This window comes from Pan troglodytes, chromosome 14 (assembly GCF_028858775.2).
Source record: "Pan troglodytes isolate AG18354 chromosome 14, NHGRI_mPanTro3-v2.0_pri, whole genome shotgun sequence".
NCBI classification, from domain to species: Eukaryota; Metazoa; Chordata; class Mammalia; order Primates; family Hominidae; genus Pan; species Pan troglodytes.
The window spans coordinates 118754118-118781152 of NC_072412.2; the positions used below are offsets into that span (position 1 = coordinate 118754118).

Genomic DNA, 27035 nt, shown 5'->3' on the forward strand with positions numbered 1-27035 from the left:
CAGTGGTGGGCAGGTCAGGAGGGGCTTCAGACACAGCCTGTCCCTCCAGATGGTCACGGGAAGGTCACTCCCCACAGAACTACGTTTTGGGGCCATGCGGGCACAGAAGGTTTGGGGGTGGGTGGGGCAGGTGCCAGCCTGGCCTGTGGGAGGCCATGGTGCAGATGCCAAGCCCCCCGTGACATGAGACCACCTGACACCACCCAGAGAGTGGCTGTGAGCGGAAGGGCCCGCCCAGAAACAAGCAGGGCCTTGGGGCAGAAGTCCTGGGCTCAGATCCCACGCTCACTGCCAGCGGCCTCGGCTCAGGCTTCTGCGCTCTCTAAACTTAGTTTTCTGTTCTGGAAAAATGATGGGGAAAATGATATTTGTATGTGATTGTGAGGACTGAGAGTTAAATGTAAACATCTGGAAACTACAAAATGAGCACGAAATGATGTTTTTATTCTTAGAACAGAAAGTCCCCACACCCGCGGCCCTGGTGACTGATGAGGATGAGGTTCCACGGGGCCTCTCTGGCCGCCCAGCTCTGCCTGGGGAAGGTGGGGCCAGAGTGGATGTGTTCCCAGCGTGGTCACTCCCCTGCCTCGCCAGCAGGTCTCGGCTCCAATCAGGAGGCCTAAGCCAAGTGATAAGCAGCCAGACAACAGCCATCCCAGCTGGGGCGTGGACTTTGCTCCAGCAGCCTGTCCCAGTGAGGACAGGGACACAGTACTCGGCCACACCATGGGGCGCCCACTGCACCTCGTCCTGCTCAGTGCCTCCCTGGCTGGCCTCCTGCTGCTCGGGGAAAGTCGTAAGTGCCCCTCGCCCTTCAGACCCAAAAGCAGCGCCAGGGAGCAGGGAGGGGCGGCAGTTGGGGAAACCCTCTCATCTCTGCAGCCTGGACGGTGGGTGCCTTGAGTGCTGCCAGAGGCTGGGCTCGGATGGCTGGGCTTGGCCTTTCCAGCCAACGGCATCCTCAAGGCCAGCTGTGGCTCCCTGTGGCTGAGAGTCAGACGGGCGGATCAGAGGTCACAGAGACAAAAACACAAGGACAGAGTCAGAGAGAGAAAGGGAGAGGGAGGGAGAAACGGAGACACAGTGAGATGGGAGGCCAAGAGGCAGAGACAGAGGTAGAAAGACGGAGACAGAGAGAGAGGGAGGGGTTGGGGCAGGCAGAGACAGGACAGTTAGCCATCGGCCATCACAGGGAGGCACAGGACGAGGGGCACAGCAAAGGAGCTCCCAGGGAGGAGGAGGCTGAGCCGAGCCAGTGCCACCACTCTCGGACTGGCTCCGTCTGGGAAGGAGCTGCCTAATGCACAGCTGGACAGGTGGGGGCAGCAGGGCTGTCCAGGACCCCCGGGTCTGTCCAAAAGCAGAGGCCCAGACAGGACAGAAGCCAGGCAAGCCTGGGGACAGCGGAGGAAGAGGAGGCCCCTCTGGTGGGGACACGAGAGACAGGGACCCTAGACTTGTTTGCATCCTGGACAAAGTGGACAGGCAGGGGCACCAAGGGGACCCAGGCCTGGGAAGGGAATGTGTGAGGGAGAGACGGAGCAGGGGGAGACCCTCATGGGGTGGAAAGGGGAGACCCCTGGGAAGGCTGAGTGGATCCTCAGTGCATCACTGACCTAAACGGCCCCTCCGCCTGCTGACTTGGAGCTCCAGTCACATCACACGGGGGTCTTCTCCATCCCACCCTCAACCCCCTGCCCTCCCCAGCCTCTGTCCCCTGAGCCACATCTTCCTGTCTCCCACGCGGAACGGGACTCCCGTCTTCATGGGGCACTGTGTGGCTCCAACTCGCCCAGCCTTCTTCCTCCTCCTCGGGCCACACTGCCCTGTGCAGGAGCCCACTGTGATGCTTGTGGTGGGATGAGATCAGCGTGGGTGGAACAAGGCCCTGGAAGGACCCATGCCATCATCATCGACAGCAAAGCTACTCTGCAAACAGACAGATGCTTCTGTGAATTGGTAGAAAATTCTGCAGCCGGAATGCTCTAGGATCCTGAGGCCCTAAGCCCGGCCCGGGGCTCTGGAAGCTGCTCTGGCTTATTGGGAATGGAAGTTGGCAGGACTCCTCTTCCTGGGAAGAAGCAGAGGGTGGGGATGAGAGGACAGGCCAGGAGCCCACCCAGACCCACAGGAGGAAACTAGGGGAGTTATGCAGAGTCCTGGTGGAGCGCCAGCTTCCCTTCCTGCCAATGGGAAATGCAGGCGCCCACCTCGAGGACCTCTGGGTCCACAGGGTATTGACACCCTTAGCTGTGTGATGCGGGCCTGGCTCATAACCATGGCCTGTGGTGTCCCCGGGGGCCGGCCTGGACCCTGGGTGGACATGGCCAGCCCCGGAGAGCCAGGGCCAGGCCATCTCCCTGCCCTACTCTGCCTCAGAGGCCTTGGCAGCTGCACTGTGGGGTGGGTGGGGCTGAACACAGGTCCCAGAAGGTCCCACTCAGGACCCTGCTGTGCACACTTTTGATTTTAATAAAATCAGAATGCGCACAGCATCTGCAGTCTAGCCTTTAAACGAGCACAGCTGTCCTGGCAGTCACGGAAGTTCTTCTGGGGTGGTGGGACCTCAGCATTCCTTTGCTGGTACTGCTACAAGAAAGGACAATGGACCAAGTAGCTTAAAGCAACAGAAACATTTCTCCCACAGCTCTGGAGGCTGGAAGTTCAAAATCAAGGCGTCAGCGGGGCTGGTTCCTCCAGAGGCTGGGAGAGAGTCTGCTCTAGGCCTGTTTCCTGGCCTCGGGGTGCCAGCGGCCTCGCAGCCCGTGGCTTGTGGGAGCATTGCTCCCATCGCTGCCTCCATAATTGCATGGGGTTCTCACCATGGCTGTTTTTCTGTCTTCTTTTCTCTCAGAAGGACACCAGTCATTGGATTTAGGGCTCACCCTACTCCCATAAAATGTCTTCCTAACTAAATACATCACAAAAGTTCTATTTCCAATTTAGGTCAGGTTCTGAGGTTCTGGGAAAGACATGAATTTGGAGGGACATTATTCAGCCCTGTCCTGCCACCTGTGAGTGTTTTCTGCAATCCAACTTTTTATTTTAATAAAATCAGAATATGCAGAGCACCTGCAGTGCCAGCCTTTAAACTACTGCTGTTGTACTGGCAATCATTAAAGCTACGTGGCTTCAGTTTCAATCTTTACATTCAACAAGTTTAAACCCATTCTTCATGAGTTTGGACCTTACTGACTGAAAATTTTGCTTGCTGGTAAAACTTGCTCAAATGCAGTTGCTGACTGTGGAATTCACTGATGTTGCCAAAACAACAAACACAACCGTGTGCTCGAGGATTGCAATGCTCCCAACAGCTTCTGAAGAAACAAACCACACGACAAATGTCTACCAATCTGGATGCTCCACATCAGAGTTCTAGAGTGTTCCATTAATTTCTTGAGACAAGTATCTAAAAACCTTGTTTTAATTTCGTTTTGCCAATCCCATTTTACTCACATCAGAAAGTGTGGCCACGTGGCCGAGACCCGGCCTGCTCAGTCTGACTGAAGCGTTGATGCGACTCAGCCATAACAGATAGCAGAAGCGCCCAGATTCAGTCCAGAGGGCCGAGCCAGGCACGCCATCTTTCCTTCATTCCGTCAACACATATTGGTTAAGTTCCGGCCGTGCTAGGCACGGGCATACAGCTGTGACCAAACACGTCAAGTCTTTTTCCAGCAGAGGGAAGGATGAGCCTGTCAGCATGTAATGTCAGAGAGGGGTTGGGTGCTAGAAGACAAATAGCACAGTGTAAGGGGATGAAAGAGACACGAGTGGGGGCAACGTCAGAGGGTGTGGTCAGGGAGGGTGTCTCGGAGGGCGCTGGGCCTGAGCCACTTGGGTATCTGTGGAAAGAATGTTCCAGACAGGGAGGTGACTGGTGCAAAAGTCCTGGGGTGTGAGTGTTGGGCTCAGCCAGGGTCAGCGCAGAGCCCAGTGTGGCAGAGAGAGATGAATGAGGGCAGAGTTGAAGGTGGTGAGGCCTGGGAGGCCTGGCCATGGGAAGACCCTGGGCTCTGTTCTAAGACCACTAGAGGCAGATTCTGGGTGGTCCTTGACTTCCTTGCATCACCCTTTCCACCCCGTGCCTGCCACCTGTACCCTCTTCCTCACACAGTCCAGCTCAACCTTATAGGCAGTGTCCTACCCCCATGAGCTGGGGAGAGCTGAGCAGGCTTCATTCAGGGAGATGGGAAAAGGCGGGAACTGGACAAGGGCTGCAAAGGAAAGGTGACTTCTTACTGGTCAATCAGCCTGGGGATGCTCGGGGGTGGATGCCAAGGGGAACAGAGCTGTGGCCGCTATCACAGAACAGCGAGTTCCTCTAAGAGGTCAGAGGAGGCGCAAGGGATTGACCAGAGACAGTGAGGGCGTCAGGCTCCGGTTGAGTGGGGACCAATCCTTGTGGTAAGTCTGTGAACCATCACTGTGGCTCTAGGGCAGCAGAGAAAAAAGCAGGCATATGTCCATCTGGCCACAAGGAAGGAGACCAAGGGGAAGAGAGAAGGTACCAAGAGAGGTGTTCACATGGAGGTGCGTCAGAACACCGAGGGCAAGGCAGAACGCAGTCTTCAGACCCCAACTGGAGCCCAGGAGGCCTGCAAGTCCCAGTTTGGGAAACACTAAGCCAGGCTTGGACAGCTTGTCTGAGGCTGTGGTCATCCCAACATGAGAGCCAGGGGTCCCAAGGAGATGGGCATTCCCCACCCCTCAGCTTCCTCAGTGCCTTTTGTGGAGTGGAGGTGACATGAGGCTACAGGTTGCAGGGAGCCACGTGTGGGCTGCATTTCAGAGCAAGTGTGTGGCAGTGGAGCAGACACGCAGAGTAATGGGGCAGGGTCAACAAATAATAAATCTAAGCCTAGCGTTGGTAGGATAATGTCAGTGTCACTAAAAGAAATGGGGAATTTGGAAGGTAAAGTAACTGGAGGTAGGAATGAACCCAAGATTTACTAAGCACCTTCTGTATACCAAACTCAACACTAGGAGTTTATACAATCTTTAAAACAACTCTAAGAGTAGATATTATAATTCCCTTCTGCCAATAATAAATAATAAGTGACTAAGGTGTTTTTGAAGCTCAAGATTGCTTGATTCTGCAGTCTTGTTTTAAATTTTGGACATGGAGAGTTTGGAGTTCTGAGATGAGGGAAGGCATCTGTCATAGTGAGAGAGCTGAAAACATGGAGCTCAGGACAAAAGTCAGTGCTAGAGAGATCAGTTAGAAGAGTCATCTTTATTGTAGTGAGACATTGAATTTTTCAGTGGAAAAAAAGCACAGAAAAAGACTACAGAGGGTCAAGAAAAGAAACTGAGGCTGTCAAAATGAAAAGAGGAGGAGTGGGTGAGAGACAAAGAAGACACAGGCAGAGAGATGCGGACAGCACAGCCCACAGACACACACTCTACAAGGGACACAGACTCTCGGATCCAGGGCATTTTAACCAGCAGATCAAGACTCATTTGCCAGTCATGAAATCAACTCAGTATTTTTTTTTAAAGAGTAGAATCAAATAGAAAACTTTGTACTAAGTACTGTATTTTAGGAAATACTAATAAATACTATTTCTTGAAAGTTGGCATGTATGTGTGTCCTGGCACTTCATAAATTGTACTTTTATAGTTTGTAATCGAAACAGCATCACCAATCCCCACATAACAAAGAGCAGAGACCTTAAAGACGAGTGGGGCCAGGCTGAAGGGGCACAGCTTGAGCCAAAGCACAGAGCAGTGGGCTGAAAGCACCCTAGGGAGGGAGAATTCAAGGAAGGGGGCTTGGGTGGCCAGGCTGAGCCAGCGTGAGCATGTGAGGAGGCTGGTGAGCTGATTGGGTGGGATGTGTCTACTTCTCCAGAGAAGGGTGCATGAGTCTAGAGCAGGTGCCTCATGCTGTACCTCATAGAGAACTGGGGGGAGGGGGGGAAATGGGCATTTCCCTCCACAGCCCCCAAAGTGCCTGAGGAAAGTGTTGATAAAGAAGCCAAACTCTGTAAAATATTTGAAGAGATTTATTCTGAGCCAAATGTGAGGACCATGACCCATGACACAGCCTTGGAAGGTCCTGAGAACATGTGTCCAAGGTAGTTGGGTCACAGCTTGATTTTATGTATTTTAGGGGGACAGAAGTTACATACAGACACCAATCAATAAGCATAAGTTGTACACTGGTTCGTTCCAGAAAACGGGAAGGTGGGGGCTTCCAGGTCATAGGTGGCTTCAAAGATATTCTGATTGGCAATCAGTTGAAAGCGTTATTATCTAAAGACCTGGAATAAAGGGAAAGGAGTATCTGGGTTAAGATAAGAGGTTGTGGAGACCAAGGTTCTTGTTATGTAGATGAAGACTCATAGGTGGCCACCCTTAGAGGGAATAGATGGCAACTGTTTCCTCTTCAGACCTTTAAAAGGTGCTACACACATGGCCAGGCGCCTTGGCTCATCCTGTAATCCCAGCACTTTGGGAGGCTGAGGCAGGTGGATCACTTAAGGTCAGGAGTTCAAGACCAGCCTGGCCAACATGGTGAAACTCCATCTCTACTAAAAATACAAAAATTAGCCGGGTGTGGTGGTGCTTGCCTGTAGTTTCAGCTACTCGGGAGGCTGAGACAGTAGAATCTCCTCTTGAGGCAGGACAATGGCTTGAACCTGGGAGGCAGATGTTGCAGTGAGCTGAGATTGTGCCGTTGCACTCCAGCCTGGATGACAGAGCAAAACACCACCTTAAAGAGAAAAAAAAAAAAAGGTGCTAGACTCTCAGCTCAGAAAAAGACCTGGAAAGGTAAGGGGGTTCTCTACAGAATGTAGATTTCCCTGAGATAGCTTTGCAGGGCCATTTCAAAATATGTCAAACAAATACAATTTGGAGTAAAATCATTTATTTTAGGGCCTGCTATATGTCATGTGATCCTATACTAGAGAAGTCAGGTTGGAAACTGGTATCTTATTGCTACAAAGAATCTGTTTGGTCAGCCTCAAGGTCTCTTAATGTGAATGCTGGTCAGCTGTGCCTGAATTCCAAAGGAAGAAATAATGAGGCGTGTGGGACCTGCTTCCCCTCATGGCCTCAACTAGTCTTTCAGGTTCCTATGGAATTCCCTTGGCAGAGAGGAGGGGTCCACTCAGTGAGTTGGGGGCTTAGAATTTTATTTTTGGTTTACAAGAGAGTGATCCGCCTTTTGTGATCTGGATATGGCAAGGGACATGGCAGTCAGGGAGCATAGGTGAGGGGGAGCCTGGGTGAAGAGGGGCCTGGGTGAGGGTGACCAGAGCTTTTAACCCTGTCCTCCCTGCCTTCCAGTGTTCATCCGCAGGGAGCAGGCCAACAACATCCTGGCGAGGGTCACGAGGGCCAATTCCTTTCTCGAAGAGATGAAGAAAGGACACCTCGAAAGAGAGTGCATGGAAGAGACCTGCTCATACGAAGAGGCCCGCGAGGTCTTTGAGGACAGCGACAAGACGGTAAGGGCTGGGGATAGCCTGGCTGTTGGTAAGGAGCTCAGGCCACAGCGCCCTCGCTGGCCCCGCTGCTCCGTCCATCCAGGGGGGCGGCCTGGAGGAAGGGGCAGCGTGCGCGAAGGCTTTCAGGGGCGGGGCCCAGCAAATCGAGGCCTCGGCGGAGTCCTGCCCACAGGGACATCAGTGCCGCCCACAGGGACATCAGTGCCGCCCCCGCGCTGACTCCTTCCCGGCGAGGACTCAGCGGGGAGAGATGCGCCCAAGTCCCTTGAAGGTCACAGGGCTTCTGCCAAAGTTAAGTTCTATTTAAAAATAAAATGTTAACCTAAAAACCAATAGTCATGGTCTCGGCCAGCGCCTCGCCGAGTTGCAGTGAGCTGAGATCGTGCCCTCCCACGCCCGCAGCCCGCGTCCTGCCTTGGCCTCCGTAGTCGCTGAGAGCCACAGCCTAGAGCGCCAGCGCGCAGGCGCACAACTGACGCCAGGCCACGAACCCAGTACTGCGCCTGCACAGCAGAAGCACTAGCACTGAGGCTGGGCCGCGAACCCGGCACTGCGCCTGCGCAGCAAAAGGACACGCACTGAGGCCAGGCCGCGAGCCCAGCACGGTGCCTGCGCAGCAGGCAGACCGGCATCCACACCGGACGACGAACCCAGCACCGCGTCTGCGCAGTAGGAGGAGAGCAATGACACCAGGCCGCGATTGCGCAGCCGCAGCAGCCCCGCGCGGAAGACGCTACCCTCCTCTCCCCCGAAGAGGCGGGGCTTCGAGCGAACCTGGAAATGGCCGAGAGGTCTCGACTTCCTCACCCCAGGCGTCAGGAAAGGTGCCTGCAGGACAGGGCTCTGAAGTGGAAGTGGGCGGTGGTGATGCCGAACTGACAAGAATGAGCTGAAGAGAAGAAAGTAGCCGAGAAGGGGGCCAAGCCGGAGCTCAGTGAGCAACAGCTAGGCCAGCCGCGGCTGGTGCCATCAGCCACACCACTAACTGTGGACCCAAATGGAAACTTTGAGGCCCCTTACAGGTCCCCCAGCGCAGGCCACCGCCGAAGGTTACTGGGGAAGACCCCTGCAGCTTCCATGTGGACATTACTCGCTTGCTTCATCCCGTAGTGCAGTCACCTGCAGCCTGGGACCACCTGACTGATGTCACCCTGGAGATCCATGCCAAAAGAGCTGGGGAAAGTTCGCCTTCTAATGACCCCTGCGGACCAGGGTGAAGTTACAAGTTATGGCCAGGTCAAGGAATTATAAGTCAATAAATAAACTGCCTCAGGGAGACGTTCTCAGAGTCCAGGAAAATCTAGGAAACACCAAGAAGGGCGAGCGCAGCATCAGCCCCTGCAAAATTGCACTGCTGCCTCCTGGCTCACATGTTGCCCCATCCTTACTTTAGCCTCAAAGGCAAGGAGACCCAATATTATTTGAGTACTTGGATTTGATCCTGAGTGACTTTCTGAGAAAGCAGTGTATCATCTGCCCTAAGATCACCACATATATGACAAGGTTTTTGGATGAGTTGAGATTTCTAGACATTGAAACCCTCATGATGAACGTCATCCCGGGTAGCAGGGGCTAAGCCTTTCATCACCTGCTACAACAAGCTGGACATTAACTTGTATTTGAGAATTGCTCCAGGACTCTACCTTCAGATGCTGGTTAGTAGCATTGACTGGATTTATGAAATTGGATGCCAGTTAAGGAATAAGAGAATGTATTTGATTTGCCACCCTATATGGTCTGTGCAGACTGTCATGATCTCATTGAAATCCAAGAAAAGATTATGTCAGGGATGAAGCACATCACAGGTGGTTACAAGGTCACCCACCATCCAGATGGCTCAGAAAGCCAAACCTATGGGTTGACTTCTCCTCACCCTTCTGGAGAATCGGTGTGGTAGAAGAGCTTGAAAAAGTGCTGGGTGTGACGCTGCCAGAAACTAACCTCTTTGGAACTGAAGAAACTCAAAAAATTCTTGGTGATATCTATGTAACAAAAGCTTTTGAAAGTCTTCTACCTCAGAACATATTCAGGCGCCTTGATAAACTTGTCAAGGAGTTCCTGAAAGTGACTTACATCAGTCCCACATTTATCTGTTATCACCTGCAGATAATGAGCTCTTTGACCAAATGATCACTCTAAGAGGGTCTCACTGAGCACTTTGAGCTATTTGTCATGAAGATAGCTGAATGTTTCCATGCAGCAACAGCAGCAGCTGTTGACAAACAAGACAAGGCCAGCAAAGATGATGAGGCCACATTCATAGATGAAAGCTTCCATGCAACCCTGGAATATGGGCTTCCGCCCACAGCTGGTTGGAGCGTGACAATCAAATGTGTTACCATGTTTCTCACAGACTCCCACAACATCAAGGAAATATTTCTGACTCCTGGCATGAAACTTGAAGAAAGAGAATGTAGCAGCCACTAATACAATGGAAAGCGCAACATTGACACTTCTATCTAGAAAATTTTAATTGTCTAAGTTGTGTGACTCAGATATCTTTGCATTTCTGCAAAAGATCAAGGTCTACTCTAATTCTTAATTAAATTAAGAATTCCTTTTTATTACTTGTTAGCAAATAAATGACTTGTCTCTAACAGAAAAAATTTAGAATTTTCGGAAATATTTTCAAATACTTCTTATATATACATATATTTTTTTCCACTGGTAGAATTTTTCTTTAGTAAAAGTAAATAATGCTGATCCAAGTTTATGTTTCACTCAGCATCGTTTCTCAAACACTCTTCTTTACTTATACATAGCTACCCTATAGCTAAGCTATATTTTATTGTATGATGCATTTACTCTTCTCAGAGTTTGGCCATATAAGTTATTTCTAAATATTGCTATTAAGAAAACACATATGCATGCATTTCTTCTAGATTATCATCTAAGAGTGGCTTCTCCAGAGAGAGACGACTGAATTAAAGGTTATCAACAAGTTCCAATTCCAGATAAGATGAAGAAATCACATTCCACACTGCCTCTCCCACTGAGTGTAGCTCCAAAACATGGATAGAATGCATGTAGCAGCTATTTGAGGACCCTAAAAAGTAAATCGCAGTGTATTGCAGAATAAGACTACAATTAGATGTATGATATGATACAACTGGCTGTGAGTTTATCATTTTTTCCTCCAGTCTTCCAGACATCGCTTGACCTGAATCTAATGGACATTTATAGGATTCTCAACAATAGCAAAGTACACTTTCCTTCCACATATGGAAAATTCCTCAAGGTAGACTATATCCTGTGTCTTAAAGCATACCTCAATAAAAAGATTGAACTCACATAAAGTATGTTTTCTGACCATAATGGAATTAAACTAAAAATTACTAACAGAAAAATAACTGGAAACTTCCCTAAGTACTTGGAAATTAAGTCACACATGTATAAATAATCTGTGAGTCAAAGAGAAAATTTTAAGGGGAGTAAGAAAGTATTTTGAGCTGAACAAAAATGAATATGTAACATAAAATCTGTGGGATGCAGCTAAAAAAGCAGTGTTTCAAGGGAAATTTATAGCATTAAATGCTCATATGGGAAAAGAAAGACGGTCTCAAATTGTTTATGTAAGCTTCCACTTTAATAAACTAGAAAAAAAGAAAAAAATAAACCAAAAGGAAATTGAAAAAGCAGAAATCAAAGAAATTTAAAACAAAAATAATAGACAAAATTAATAAGCTGATGAAACTCAAGACTGACAGGAATAAAAAAAAACAAACAAAAACAAGAAAAAGGACCTATGTTGGAAATGGAAGAGAGGGGACATCACTACAGAAACTGTAGATGTTAAATGTATAATAAGAAAATACTTTGAACAACTCTGCATATATAAATTTGCATGAGATTTGAACTTGGATGAAATGAGCCTATTCTTCAATACCACAAGCCACCAAAACATACACAAGATGAAAGAGATACCTGCCAATTCAATCCTTAATTTAAAACCTTCTGAAAAAGTAATGTTCAGGTACAGATGGTTTCACTGGTAGAATTTTACCAAACATTTCAAAAAGAACACCAATTCTATACAACTCTTCCAGAACATAGAAGAGGGAACACTTCTTAGTTTGTTTTAGGCCAGCATTACCCTGATGTCAAAACCAGACAAATACTGAAAACAAAAACCACCCTACGTAACAATATCTCTCATGAATCTAGACATAAAAATCCTCAACAAAATATTAGCAAACGGTGCAGCAATATATTTTTAAAAGAGTAATAATACACCATGACCAAGTGAGTTTTTCTGGGGCACACATGACTGGCTCAATATTTTAAAATAATTATGTAATCCACCATATAAACAAAAGAGAACATCCACATAATAATGTCAATTGATGCAACAAACAAATCTGGCAAAATTTAACATCCATTTATGATTTTATAAAAAACCTATCAGCAGAATATGAATAGGAGGGAATTTTATCAACATAATAAAGTTCATCTACAAAGAGTCTACAGTTGATATTATACTTAAAGGTGAAAACTGAAGGTTTTCTCCCTGAGACTGGAACAACACAAGAATGTCCATTCCCAACACTCCTAATTCAACATTATACTGGAAGTCCTAGCTCTAAGGAAGGCCTTCAGTAAGTCAAGAAAAAGAAATAAAGTTATCACTATTTGAAGATGACATGATCATGCATATAGAAAATCCTAAAGAATGTGAAGGGGGAAAAGCTTGTTTTAGTCCCTTCTCACGCTGCTGTGAAGAACTGCCCGAGACTGGGTAATTTATAAAGGAAAAAAGGTTTAATTGACTCAGTTCTACATGTCTAAGGAGACCTCAGTAAACTTACAATCATGGCAGAAAAGGAAGCAAACGTGCTCTTCTTCACATGGCTGTAGGAGGGAGAAGAATGAGAGCCAAGCAAAAGGGGAATCCTCTTAAAAAAAAAATCAGATCTCATGAGAACATACTCCCACGAGAACAGCATGGAGGAACCACCCTCATGATTCAGTTACCTCTCACTGGGTCCCTCTCACTACACATGGGGATTATGGGAACTACAATTCAAGATGAGATTTGGGTGGGGACAAAGCCAAACCATATCAATGCTCCTAAAATTTGCAAATGAGTGTAACAAGGTCACAGAATACAAGGTCAGCACACGTGTTAATCACATTTTTATGTAATAGCAATGCACAGTTATTTGTAAGCCAAAAATTTTTAAATGCCACTTACAATTGCTTCAAAGAAAATTATATACTTATTTGTAAAGCTAATAAAACATATACATGATCTTTATCCCAAAATCTACAAAATTCCAATGAAAGTATTTAAACAGACCTAAATAAATAGAGACACATACAGTGTTCATGGATTGAAAGACTCAACATATTAAGATATCAATTTTCGGCCAGGTGCGGTGGCTCATGCCTGTAATCCCAGCACTTTGGGAGACCGAGGTGGGTGGATCACCTAAGGTCGGGAGTTCGAGACCAGCCTGGCCAACATGGTGAAACCCCGTCTCTACTAAAAAAATACAAAAATTAGCTGGGCGTGGTGGTGTGAGCCTGTAATCCCAGCTACTCGGGAGGCTGAGGCAGGAGAGTCACTTGAACCTGGGAGGTGAAGGTTGCAGTGAGCCAAGATCAAGCCATTGCACTCCAGCCTGGGCAACAAGAGCGAAACTCTGTCTCCAAAAAAAAAAAAAAAAAAAAAAAAAAGAAAGAATTGTCTTTTTCAACAAATTATATTAGTCTCAGTCTGTTTGTGCTTCTATAACAAAATAGATCAGACTGGGTAAATTATAAACAGAATAAGGTTATTGCTCACAGTTATGGAGGCCGGGAAGTCCTCCAAGATCAAGAAACCAGCAGATATGGGGCCTGATGCGGGCCTGGTCTCTGCTTCCAAGACGGTGCCTCATGGCTGCATCCTCACCTGACAGAAGGCAGAAGCACAGAAGGGACAAACACTGTGTGAAGCCTCTTTTATAAGGACATTAATCCTATTCACAAGGGCAGAGCCTTCATGGCCTAATCACCTCCTAAAGATCTCACCCTTAATACTATTACATTGTCGATTAAATTTTAACTTATGTATGGGGGGCATGTTGAGACCATAGCAGTGTTGGAACAATTATATATTTATATGCAAAAAAATGAACCTGACCCAAACTTCACAATTATACAAAAATTAACACAATATAGATAATAGATCCAAACATAAAATACAAAACTATAAAACTTTTAGGAGAAAATACAACAAAATTTATGACATGGAGCTAGGCAAAAATTCTTAGACATGACACCAAAAGAATGATTAATAAAAGAAAAAAGTCATAAATTGGACTTTATCAAAATTAAAAACTTTTGCACTTCAGAAATAAACACTGTTAAGAGGATGAAAACACAAGCTACAAACTAAGAGAAAATATTTGCAAATCACATATCCAACAAAGGAATCATATTCGGAATATATAAAGAAATCTTAACAGATCAGAAGAAGAAAATAAACACCCAGTTAAACAAAAGACCTTAACAGCCAACTCGCCAAAGAGGATATATGGATAGAAAATAAACATGTGAGAAGATACTCAACATTATTAGCTATTACAGAAATGCAGATAAAAACCACAATAAGAACGACTATATACTCGTAGAGTAAAAAACACTGACACAGAACAGTGCTGGTTAAGACACGGAGAAAGCAGAACTTTGATACACTGCTCGTGGGAATGCAAAATGGCACGGCCACTTTGAAAAGGAATTTGACAGTTTCTTATAAAGTTATATAAGGTTACCACAGGACTCGGCAATCCCATTTCTGGGCATTTACCCTAGAGAAATGAAAACTTATTTCCACATAAAATCCTGTACATAGATGTCTATAGCAACTCTAGTCTTTTTTTTTTTTAATTTTTATTTTTTGAGACAGAGTCTTCCCGTTGCCCAGGCTGGGGTGCAATGGCACAATCTCGGCTCACTACAACCTCCTCCTCTCAGGTTCAAGTGATTCTCCTGCCTCAGCCTCCCAAGTAGCTGGGATTACAGGTGTGTGCCACCATGGCAGGCTAATTCTTGTACTTTTAGTAGAGATGGGGTTTCACCATGTTGGCCAGGCTGGTCTCGAACTCCTGACCTCAAGTGATCCACCCACCTCAGCCTCCCAAAGTGCTGGGATTATAGGCGTGAGGCACCATGCCTGGCCAGCAACTCTATTCTTAATTGCCAAAAGCTGGAAGTAAGATAAATGTCTTTTGCTGGGTGTACCCATACAATATAATAGTTGTCAGCAACAACAAGTAAGAAAGTATTGATACAACTTGCATGAATTTCAAAGGCTTTGTATTGAATGAAAAGCTAGTTTCACAAGGTCCTATAATATACACTTTCATTTACATGACATGCTCAATAAGTTGTTATCATTGTGATAAAGAATAGATTAGTGGTGGGACAGGGTTTGCCAAGGGTTGGCAGGTGCGGGAGATGGCATGGGGTATTTGGGGGGAAGGATGGACCTGTACTGCATTCTGATGATGCTGGTGGCTACAGAAGTCTCTCCATGTGTTGAAATTCATAGAAGTGTACACCAAAACATTGGTTTTGCTGTGTGAGAATTTTAAAAGTAAAAAAGTAAGAAGATAGTGTATTTGCTTCCTAGGGCAACCATAACAAAGCACTACAAACGCCTTAAAATAACAGGGATTTATTGTCGCAGCTTTGGAGACAAGTCTGAAATTAGGGTGTCAGTAGTGTTGGTTCCTTCTGGAGGCTCTGAGAGAGTCTCTGTCCCAGGCTCTCTGCTCGCTTCCAGGAGCACCCGGCAATCATGGGCATCCTTGGGCTGCGGATGCGTCGCTCCTGTCTCTGCTTTCATCTTCGCATGGCCTTCTCTCTCTGTGCCTCTGTGTGACTTTTTCTGTCTCTTGTAAGGACATTCTCCTTTATTTAGGGCCCACACTGACCCAGCATGATCTCATCTACAGCCTTGGCTTAGTTAACATCTGCAAAGACCTGATTTCCAATTAAGGTTCTATTCTGAGGCTGCAGGTGGACCTGAATTAGCAGGGAGGACACTATTCAACCAACTGCAGAGAGTTAAAAAACAATAAGACTGTGGACATTTTTTAGTGTAATCTAGGCTCTTGATGACCTGTTTTAAGCTAATCAGCAATGAATATTTTTCAGCTAACGTAATGACTATTGACAAGCACGTGACCCTTGTCTGAATGTTAACTCAGGCATAGCAACTAAAAACCATCCATTGACCAGCTCGGGAGTAGCAAACAGAGCAAGCCATTCTTGGTGCAACCCGTTTCTAGGTAATTAACTTGAAAATATTTTCAATATTCAACAAAGATGGTTCATTTAAGAGGACTGAAGCCACATCTTCACAGATGCAGAAGATCTGAATAGCTTTCCTCTTTAGATTGAATAGCTCTAGAACAATTCATTCCTAAAAGTGACTTCCATTGGGGAAAATATCCTATTCAGCTTGAGCCACTTAATTATGGTTGTTATTGGTATAAAATGTCTCTGTTTTCCCTAATATATTTTTAAATCTCTTTTTTCCTTTTAGAATGAATTCTGGAATAAATACAAAGGTCAGTATTTTTTCTGTTTTAACCTTCAGTGAGAGGGGTTCATTAGGATATTTGAATTTTGAAAATACTTCCTGAATTTCCTTTCTGCTTTTGTTCTAATTTTACTCATTTAAGACTTTTTCCTTCAGGGTGTTTCCATAATAGTTATTGTAAAAGAGTTTTTAGAGTAATTTTATACTAATCCTAGTTTTGTTATTGAGTTAGAGATATATATTTAAATCAGTTCATTCTCATTTGAGGATACCAAATTCCATGATAACTTTTCTTAAATAAAAGTGTATTCGGTAAAAGCAAAAAACAGAGTCTGAAAGATTAGATTCCCGACTAAGGTAACCACCTTGATTTAATGCTTAATAGCATCTGAAGTGGCCTCAGTCATGACTACCTGGTAACAGTATTCACATTTCTCAAAATGACAACTGGGCCTATCTCTAAATGAGATTGTGTAAATCCTCCAAGAAATGGGAAGCCCCGTGTTAGTGTTTGCCTTCTCATTTTGCCCCAGGATGATTTGGAAAGAGGAACCCTAACCTCCTCTCCCATCAAGGCCCAGCCCAGAAATGAGCATCAGGCTCTCACCTTTCCTCCATCCTTCCAGTTGGTCCCTGTGATCACCTCTGACTGTAAACACACTGCAAAACACCGGCAAAAATCAAAAAGCTGGGCCGGTGATCCACCTAGATAAAGGCATCACGTACACATGGCCACAAAAGGGGGTGGATCAAATAAAGTCCAAAGAGGGGGAGTTGTTTACAGAGAAACCGGAAGACTCTTCCAGTTATCTGAACGGCAGGGCCAAGGTTAGCACAGCAAAACTGTTTCCATGATGCCGGAAACAGCTTGCAGACTCCAGTTTCGAAATCCTCTCTTTGCAGATGGCGACCAGTGTGAGACCAGTCCTTGCCAGAACCAGGGCAAATGTAAAGACGGCCTCGGGGAATACACCTGCACCTGTTTAGAAGGATTCGAAGGCAAAAACTGTGAATTATGTAGGTTCCTCTGCTTGGTGTACCTTCAGATCAGATGCCCCTGAAGAGTGGCAGGTGGGCGGGGGAAGAAGTGAAAACGCCTAATGAAACAATCTTAAGTCATTTCTGATTTACAAAGTCTGGGCTCTATTATACCGTGCCACTATAGCAATAGAAAAAAAAGCCCCAATATGTCCCCCAAACGATTCGGTTTGGGGGCATGATGAGAGAGACACAGTCACTTCTCTGCTCCTCCGAGAGAGACTGTAGAACATTGATGAAGCGTGTGATCCATTCATGTGTAAACAAGAGTGGACTCTCTGTTTTCCTTGGGGCCAAGTGCATTGCCCTGTTATTCCTGCTCCTTATGACCCTGTGCAGTGATTCTAAATCACCTCTTATTTATGTGTATGGATGCAGGTGTCAATATTTGTGAATATTTGTGATTGCCCAATTATAAAAATGTGATACATTTAATTAGTTCTACGTGGAAAAATCACTAAGTGCTTTCTCTAATGTGGTGATTAAGTTTTAAATAAAAAGTTAGGCTACTGTTAGATCAATTTCCCTAAGGAAAAAGATTTGCATTTCTTTTAAAGTACTTAATTGATCATCTTTTTTTTTTTTTTGAGACGGAGTCTCGCTCTGTGGCCCAGGCTAGAGTGCAGTGGCACGATCTCAGCTCACCGCAAGCTCCGCCTGCCAGGTTCACGCCATTCTCCTGCCTCAGCCTCCTGAGTAGCTGGGACTACAGGCCCCGGCCACCAGGCCCGGCTAATTTTTTTTTTTTTTTTAATTTTTTAGTGGAGACGGGGTTTCACCGTGTTAGCCAGGATGGTCTCGATCTCCTGACCTGGTGATCCGCCCGCTTCGACCTCCCAAAGTGCTGGGATTACAGGCGTGAGGCACAGCGCCAGCCTAATTGATCATCTTTAGACTGTGTTCTTAGATAGGATTACTTTTGAGTTTTCCCTGATGAGAATATCAATTACGCATCATTCCATTCCAAGTCCGCAGTCGCCTCCCTGGAACACCATTTGGTAACTTATGAGGCATAACCCTGTTCAGGCTCCCAGGGCTATTATGCACATTTTCTAAAATTTCAGGCATGTTGATCTTTGCACTGTGATTACTTTTTCATCAAAACCCACACAGAGGGATGTGGAGTGACCGTAATGTGAGTGCTGCTGGGGCAGGGGGTACCGGCCATCCCGGAGGTGTGAGGGGCAGGTACCTGGAGCCTGGCTTCTGGCTACACCGGGCACTGCACCACGAGCTCCCCGTGACCCGTGAGGTTGCCCTTCAAGGCAAGTGTACCTGTCGCCTGGCTCTGGCCCTTTGCTCAACCCAATGGCCGCTTTGTGGCTGACAGGCAAGTGGATGTAGCTGGCACCCTTGGGCCAGCCCAGCCTCCATTTCTCCAGCTGTCCCCAGAGCCAACGTGCCTCTTCTTTGCAGTCACACGGAAGCTCTGCAGCCTGGACAACGGGGACTGTGACCAGTTCTGCCACGAGGAACAGAACTCTGTGGTGTGCTCCTGCGCCCGCGGGTACACCCTGGCTGACAACGGCAAGGCCTGCATTCCCACAGGTAGGAGGCACGTTGGGCCACAGCCGCCAGCTGCCGCTGGGCCGGGCCAGGGAGGACAAGCCCATGCCGGGGGGCGGGGACACAGGCATGTTCTGGGCGGGCCTGGCAGGTAACAGTGACACCAAGAGGACAGGACTGAGCCCTGGGCTCTGGGCCCAGGTGGTTCAAACATGAAGACCATGAGGTTTGGAAACAGACCCATTATTTCTGTAAGCCAGATCTGCTGTTTAACCTCAGCTTCCCCATCTGACAAATGGGACCAACACTATTGCCTGACTGCTTGGGTGATCCCTGGAGCACTTTGCACGATGCCTGGCCCACCGCAGGCCCTCAGTCTGCGTTTGGACTGTGGGGGGATCCAGTGCAAGGGCTCAAAGCACCAGGGCAGGCAAAGGGCAGAGCTGGCCCGAGGAACTGGAGCTAAGGTGCGGGGCTGGGATGGGAGTCAGAGGACGCTCAGGCTCTGAGCTCCTTTTACCAGGACCAGTGTGCATTGAACGTAGTTTTTCTTTTCCTTGATGAATGTGGACAACAGGCGGCCAGAGGGCAGTGAGCACAGGACAGGCAGGGGACTGGGCAGGGTGGGGACGAGCCTCCCTGTCCTGACCCCGTGGGCATTGCCTACGCTGGGCTTGCCTGGCTGCCGGCACTTCCACACGGCCAGCACAGGTGAGGCCCTCGAAGGTGGGGCCTAGGCATCACAGCTGCACCTTGCACAGCGACCCCACTCCCACTCATAGCTGGCCCGACCCGCAGCGTTGGCCTCACCCAGGGGCATATTCGAAGGGCAGAGTTCCAGGCCCGCCTTTTCAAGAGCCTGGTGACCCAGCTCACCTTCCGGCTTCAGGTGCGGCTCAGCCCCCAGACCGTGTTCTGCCCCTGGCTACCATGACTGTCCCCTCCAGACACAGGTTACTCCCGAGTGTTCTGTCACTCTTCCTTTCATATCCTTCTTACCGAAAACAATTTACTTCCAAAGATGAGTGATCAAGAAAAGACCAGGTTCCATATGCATCCTTCAAGCGCTGCTTCAATTATGTGCCTGAAACATCTCAGCAAGTGAAAGACACTGTGGCTGACCTTGCTACTGGCAATGACATTCAAGCTTAAGCTGGTTAAAAAATATTTTAACTGAAGTCATTTCTTGACATACACACGAATATTTTTTAATTCTAGAAACAATCACAAATCCATTTAAAACCAAGTGTGGGCCGGGTGCAGTAGCTCATGCCTGTAATCCCAGCATTTTGGGAGGCCAAGGCGGGCGGATCATGAGGTCAGGAGATGGAGACCATCCTGGCTAACACAGTGAAACCCCGTCTCTAGTAAAAATACAAAAAAAAAAAAAAAAAATTAGCTGGGCATGGTGGTGCACGCCTGTAGTCCCAGCTGCTCAGGAGGCTGAGGCAAGAGAATGGCGTGAACCTGGGAGGTGGAGCTTGCACTGAGCACTGAGCCGAGATTGCGCCACTGCGCTCCAGCCTGGGCAACAGAGTGAGACTCTGTCTCAAAAAAAAAAAAAAAAAAAAATCAAAAGGCAAATGTGATGTGTGAAAATAAAATTACATAATCTACTTCATAGTGCAAAAAGTTCAGGCTGGGCAAGGTGGCTCACGCCTGTAATCCCAGCACTTTGGGAAGCCAAGGTGGGTGGATCACCTGAGGTCAGGAGTTCAAGACCGGCCTGGCCAACATGGTGAAACCCTGTCTCTATAAAAAAAAAATACAAAAACTTAGCTGGGCATGGTGGCGCACCCCTGTAATCCCAGCTACTCGGGAGGCTGAGGCAGGAGAATCGCCTGAACCCAGGAGGTGGAGGTTGCAATGAGCCAAGATCATGCCATTGCACTCCAGCCTGGGAGACGAGAGAAACTCCATCTCAAAAAAAAAAAAAAAGTTCAGTTCCAAATAATGGATGAACTCAGAACTTGGAAGGGTGGTGACTGCACACATGGACAGAGCTGAGGCACAGCGGGGTGAAGGCCCCTGCGGCTGGCAAATTCACCGGAGCCTCCTCAGACTGTGCAGGAGCACAGCAAGTAAACAGCTAAGCTGTGCCCATCTGACCCCAGACACGTGTGGCCACAGAGAAGCCCCTTGCCATCCATTTCCCCCCTCCTCTCCTCTCCTGCTCCCCCACACCCCTGCCTTCCTCCACCATGTTTCAGCCATTCTCTTGGCCTTGGTGCCCTAATTGGCCGTTATACAAAAGGAAGCTTCCTAACATCTCAGCGTGGCCTCTCTGGGAGCTGTGCTATTCCAGACGCTCTCCTGTGCCTCCAGTTGTTTGCGTGCGCTATTCCTTCTGCCTGAAAACTTTTTTTTCTTCAATGTTTCATTAGGAAAAGTTTTCCAACACACAGCACACTGGAAAGAATTTTGCAGGGAGCCGCACACGCCCAGCACTTGGGTTCTCCTGTTGGCATCCTCCGGCCAGATGCATTCATCCCATTTCGCCCAGCCCGTTTGTCTCTGTCCATCCGTCAAGCTTTCTTGACTTCTTGGTGCCTTTTCAGGCAAACCGCAGACGCCAACACTCCCCTCGCTGCCTGGGTTGCTGCCTGGCGTCCAGTGTTCACAGGCGGTCACCTCAGGGGAGGCCAACGCTGGGACAGCTGTGCTCACCTGCAGATCCGACCCCTGCCGATGACGTGGGGCCTCGCCCCGCAAGCCTGCTGCCCCTCCGGCTGCCCCTGCGCTCTGCCTCCCGGCTCTCTGACTCTTCTCCCGCAGGGTAAGCTGTGCAGGCTACGGGGAGCCTCTCTCTGTGCTGAAGGCCCCGGCCATCCTCTTTCTTTCAGGGCCCTACCCCTGTGGGAAACAGACCCTGGAACGCAGGAAGAGGTCAGTGGCCCAGGCCACCAGCAGCAGCGGGGAGGCCCCTGACAGCATCACATGGAAGCCGTATGACGCAGCCGACCTGGACCCCACCGAGAATCCCTTCGACCTGCTTGACTTCAACCAGACGCAGCCTGAGAGGGGCGACAACAACCTCACCAGGATCGTGGGAGGCCAGGAATGCAAGGACGGGGAGTGTCCCTGGCAGGTAACAGTAGGATGTCCCCTCGGGCCTGCTGGAGAGACCACCTGTCCCGCTGTGCACCTCGGGGAGGCCAGCCTGACACTTGGAATAGCAATCCGGGAAGGAACTGTTCCGAACTAGGACAGAGGGGCTCCGCCACCCAAGCCTGCCTGCCTGTCCCGTCCCTCCAGGCAGCCAAGGAGGCTGTGAGCTCCACAGGGAAGTGGCCGGGGCTGAGGGAGAGGCTGGGCCCAGGCAACGCCCCCCTCAGCCCCTTCCCACTGGGCATTTCCATGGCTGCCCGTGGCATGCCCAGGACGATGCTGTCCTGTGAAACAGAAGAGAGGGAGAAGGCGCAGCCACACGCTCAAGTGTCCTCAAACCTCCCCTACACCAGGAGACAGGGCTAAAGCCAGGGAGCCACCCACGCTGCAGGGGCATCAGCGGGCAGGAGGACGGTGCCGGGTGGGCAAGGCCTCCATCTGCTCTTCTGTTTGACGGGAGGCAGAAAGAGTTGGTGTCCTCGCTTCATTTCTAATTTTGGAATTTTTTTACCCAAACACCTAAATCCTATGGAGGTAGATAGTACCTTAGAGAAAAACACATCTACTTATTTTCAAAGGTAAAAAAGAAAATCACTCTTTGAGGTTTTTTTGTTAAGAGACAGTACCTTGCTCTGTTGCCCAGGCTGGAGTGCAGTGTCGCGATCTCGGCTCACTGCAACCTCCACCTCCTGGGTTCAAGCGATTCTCATGCCTCAGACTCCCAAGTAGCTGGAATTACGGGCGCCCGCTACCTACACCTGGCTAATTTTTTTTTTTTTTTTTTTTTTGAGACGGAGTCTCGCTCTGTCGCCCAGGCTGGAGTGCAGCGGCGCGATCTCGGCTCACTGCAAGCTCCGCCTCCCGGGTTCATCACGTCATTCTCCTGCTTCAGCCTCCCGAGTAGCTGGGACTACAGGCGCCCGCCAACACGCCCGGCTAATTTTTTTTGTATTTTTAGTAGAGATGGGGTTTCACCGTGTTAGCCAGGATGGTCTCCATCTCCTGACCTGGTGATCTGCCCACCTCAGCCTCCCAAAGTGCTGGGATTACAGGCGTGAGCCACTGTGCCCGGCCATGCCTGGCTAATTTTTTTATTTTTAATAGAGACAGGAATTTCACCATGTTGGCCAGGCTGGTCTCAAACTCCAGGCCTCATGTGATCCACCCTCCTCAGCCACCCAAAGTGCTGGAGTTACAGGTGTGAGCCACTATACCAGGTCTTAATCTTTGATTGTTGATTTGGACTAATGCTGCCAGATTAAACAAATAAAAGCACAATACTTTCAATTAAATTTCAATTTCACATAAACTAGAAATACATTAAACAAATAAAAACACAATACTTTCAATTAAATGTCAATTTCACATAAACTAGAAATACTTTCAGTGTAAGTATGTTCCAAGTATCGCATGAAGCATACATATGCGAAAAATTATTTGCTGTTTATCTGATTCAAGTCAAACTAGGTGTATTAGTTTTCACACTGCTGATACATACATACCCGAGACTGGGTAATTTATAAAGAAAAAGAGGTTGAATGAACTCACAGTTCCACATGGCTGGGGAGGCCTCACCATCACGGTGGAAGGCGCAAGGCACGTCTTACATGGCAGCAGCAAGACAGAGAATGAGAGAACAAGCAAAAGGGGTTTCCCCTTAGAAAACCATCAGCTCTTGTGAGACTTATTCACTTCCACCAGAACAGCATGGGGAAACCACCCTCACGATTCAGTTACCTCCCACCAGGTCCCTCCCACAACACATGGGAAATATGGGAGCTACAGTTTGAGATGAGATTTGGGTGGGGACACAGCCAAACCTTGTTGCTGGGCATCCTGTATTTTCTCTGGCAATCCTCACTTGGACTTGAATTTTCAGCGCCCAAAACCAGAATGTCCTCTCCTACAAGCAAGAATCTCAGAGCTGCCAGCGCCCCCATGAATTCCCCCAGGTCTTCCCCTACCCCAGACTGTGTGGCGGGTGAGCCTCTGTCTAACTATAAAGAGCCAAGCGAGAGAGGGATGCACTGAGGTGGCTCTGCAATGCATGTTTGTTGAGGGCCTTCTGTGTGTCAGGCACTGAGCCGGGTGCTGTGTAGGTGGGATATGAAACCGTGAAGCCTCTCTGTGACCAATACACAGAAATCTCAACCTAGTTAGGGAGCTGAGACCGAAATCCTCCCAGTCCCAGGCACTGTGTGGTTGGGGCAAGAACCTCGATGCAGGAGACCCCACAGAGGATGAGCAGGAAAAGCTTCTTGTGGGGCTGAGGAGCTGGACCTGGAGCTGCAGGCGGGGTTTTGGAGGGGGTCCTGGGCTGGGGGACCAGGGCGGGGCGCCCTGGAGGGCTCACTGGAGGGGCCCTCGCCCAGTCTATTGAGGTTTGCGATTCTTGTTTCCTGGTTCGAGTCTTGGCAAGTGGCCTCATCTGCATCTTTAGGAAGAACGGTTGGTGTTCATGTCTTAGAAAGCCTGACTTTCCCTCATGTAAGCTGGATGATGAGTTGACAAATTATGCAAAAAAGAGGCAAAAACATGACCCCTTTTCTAGCCATGAATGTTTTAAGAAATGTTTTAAGACTCAGTATTGTCAGTAGTTTCATTGGTCTGTACATGTGCCCAGCCACTATCACAGGACGGGAAACTCCCCAGAGAAAAGAAAACCAAAATATGCCCGGGCTCCAAACTTGCAAGTCCAGCTCCCTAGGGACAGCATGTGGCACCCCTGTCAGTGCTTGCTCCCCTGGGACCGTGTTCCAAGTCCTGGCAGGTAGGAGACCCTTCACAGGAGCTGCCACAGGGACCCCCAGGAAGTCACCTGGGGTGGAGGTGTCCGTGCACCATGGGGGACAGGCTCACACTGCTGAACCGTCGGGACACCAGGCAGGCACACCGGTTGTGGCAGATGTTTCTGCACAGACTGGCGTCTCCTGGTCCCAGGTAGAAATCCTGCCACAGAGACAGGAAAGGCTGCTCCCACAGGGAGCATCTTTTCCAAAGCATGGACAGATGTGTCGTGTGCATGAGACTTTAGAGAGCTCTGTGATGGAGTTGGTAGAAAGAAGAGATGACTCCCTATATCAGTGAGTGTGTGGCACAGGCAGAGAAAAGAGACAGACAAGGAACTGTCCTTGGGTGGATGGCAGGAGACCGAAGAGGACAGCTTGGCATGGGGAGGGCCGGGCAGTGCCACCTGAAGAGCTGGCTTCTCAGTCAGGCAACACCTGTCCACCTGGCCAGCCACACTGAGCCTGTCACGTCTGTCACAGGCCCTGCTCATCAATGAGGAAAACGAGGGGTTCTGTGGTGGAACCATTCTGAGTGAGTTCTACATCCTAACGGCAGCCCACTGTCTCTACCAAGCCAAGAGATTCAAGGTGAGGGTAGGTAAGTGACCAACAGCCCCCAGGGCCGTGGTGGGGGGCACTGTCACTGTCTGCTTTTCAGAAACCACTAAAGCTGATGGAATTTGTTGGGAACACTGGTTGAAATCCTGAAATCCTATTTGTAGGGGTTAGGGGCATTTCACAGAGGAAGAAGATGAGGAAGCAGAGGAAGGGGAAGAGTGGGGAGGAGGACGGGGAGGGGAGGGGAACCAGCCCAGCCCTTCTCCCACTGGGTGTCCAGGTCTCGGGTCTCCGAGTCTCTGGGTCCTGGGTCTCTGGGTCTGCATGTCCAGCTAATGTTCTGTGTCTCAGTGTCTTTTACTGGGAGCCTTCCAGACCTCCCTTGCTCTTTAACATACTCTGAACACCAAGCACCTCTGTCTCTTCTATTTTTATTTGTGGGATTGTTTCATTAACATCTGTCTTTGTCCACTAGACCCTAGAGCTGCTCAGTACAAACCCAACACAAGCTACAAATGCAAGCAATATATGTAAACTGATATTTTTCTAACATTAAATGTTCTATTATACATTTTAAAATATAAAAAAACAGGCTGGGTGTGGTGGCTCATGCCTGTAATCTCAGCACTTTGGGAGGCTGAGGCGGGCAGATCACCTGAGGTCAGGAGTTCGAGATCAGCCTGGCCAGCATGGCGAAACCCCATCTCTACTAAAAAATACAAAAATTAGCCGGGCATGGTGGCACAGGTCTGTAATCCCAGCTACTTGGGAAGCTGAGGCAGGAGAACCACTTGAACCCGGGAGGCGGAGGTTGCAGTGAGCTGAGATTGTGCCATTGCACTCCAGCCCAGGCGACAGAGCAAAACTCTGTCTCAAAAAAAAAAAAAAATATATATATATATATATATATATATACACACACACACACACACAGATTTCCATAATATATCTTATTTAACTCAACATATTGAAAATATTACTTTTTCCATGTGTAATCATGTTAAAGGTGTAATAACACATTCCGCACATTTTCTTTCATGCTAAGTCTCTATTTTACATTCATGGCACAACTATTTTACACTCTCAGCCGGCGGCCACACCGCACAATCTGGGTCTGGGATGCCAAAAGCCTTCGGCCCTGGGACGCCTCGTTGGTGCCCACGACTGGCACAGACGATGCACCCGCCGAAGGACACAAGAGTGGCGGCCGTCTAAAGAACTAAACGTGTGAGACAGGACCAGTGGTTCCCTGGGTAGCAAGGCTGACAGGCACTTTTATTTGCTGCTTTGCACTTCCCTCTATTTTTCAAATTTTCAAAAGTGATCACGTGCCATTTTTAATTTAAAAAAATATATATAACTTCCTTAAAAAGCAACGGATGTGCGAGAGCATGTCCCCGGCTGAGCTGAGCACAGTCCCACCCGTCTGTCCCAGGGGACCGGAACACGGAGCAGGAGGAGGGCGGTGAGGCGGTGCACGAGGTGGAGGTGGTCATCAAGCACAACCGGTTCACAAAGGAGACCTATGACTTCGACATCGCCGTGCTCCGGCTCAAGACCCCCATCACCTTCCGCATGAACGTGGCGCCCGCCTGCCTCCCCGAGCGTGACTGGGCCGAGTCCACGCTGATGACGCAGAAGACGGGGATTGTGAGCGGCTTCGGGCGCACCCACGAGAAGGGCCGGCAGTCCACCAGGCTCAAGATGCTGGAGGTGCCCTACGTGGACCGCAACAGCTGCAAGCTGTCCAGCAGCTTCATCATCACCCAGAACATGTTCTGTGCCGGCTACGACACCAAGCAGGAGGATGCCTGCCAGGGGGACAGCGGGGGCCCGCACGTCACCCGCTTCAAGGACACCTACTTCGTGACAGGCATCGTCAGCTGGGGAGAGGGCTGTGCCCGTAAGGGGAAGTACGGGATCTACACCAAGGTCACCGCCTTCCTCAAGTGGATCGACAGGTCCATGAAAACCAGGGGCTTGCCCAAGGCCAAGAGCCATGCCCCGGAGGTCATAACGTCCTCTCCATTAAAGTGAGATCCCACTCAA

General features: G+C 48.6%; 1 protein-coding gene and 1 long non-coding RNA gene across 2 annotated transcripts; one reads left to right on the forward strand and one right to left on the reverse strand.

Annotated features, from left to right (window-relative positions):
• Nucleotides 1–646: 646 nt before the first annotated feature.
• Nucleotides 647–27035, forward strand: F10 (coagulation factor X). The gene is made up of 8 exons (XM_509746.8): nt 647–796; nt 7297–7457; nt 15991–16015; nt 16891–17004; nt 18442–18573; nt 21375–21619; nt 24909–25026; nt 26422–27035. The coding sequence occupies exons 1-8, from the start codon at nt 727–729 to the stop codon at nt 27021–27023; spliced, it is 1467 nt and encodes a 488-aa protein (XP_509746.2). The 5' UTR covers nt 647–726; the 3' UTR covers nt 27024–27035.
• LOC129136879 (uncharacterized) lies at nt 5991–10170 on the reverse strand. Its single transcript, XR_010150586.1, has 3 exons — nt 7780–10170; nt 6576–6718; nt 5991–6266 (listed from the first exon to the last, which is right to left on the reverse strand). It is a non-coding gene; the product is annotated as an uncharacterized LOC129136879 (long non-coding RNA).

What these genes read in the sequence shown, in the direction of transcription:
- F10 (XM_509746.8), top strand. Translation starts at nt 727, where the DNA reads ATGGGGCGCCCACTGCACCTCGTCCTGCTCAGTGCCTCCCTGGCTGGC. An exon ending in ATTCTGGAATAAATACAAAG is followed by an intron (nt 16,016 to 16,890) that starts GTCAGTATTTTT and finishes CTCTCTTTGCAG; the next exon opens with ATGGCGACCAGTGTGAGACC. An exon ending in ACGGGGAGTGTCCCTGGCAG is followed by an intron (nt 21,620 to 24,908) that starts GTAACAGTAGGA and finishes CGTCTGTCACAG; the next exon opens with GCCCTGCTCATCAATGAGGA.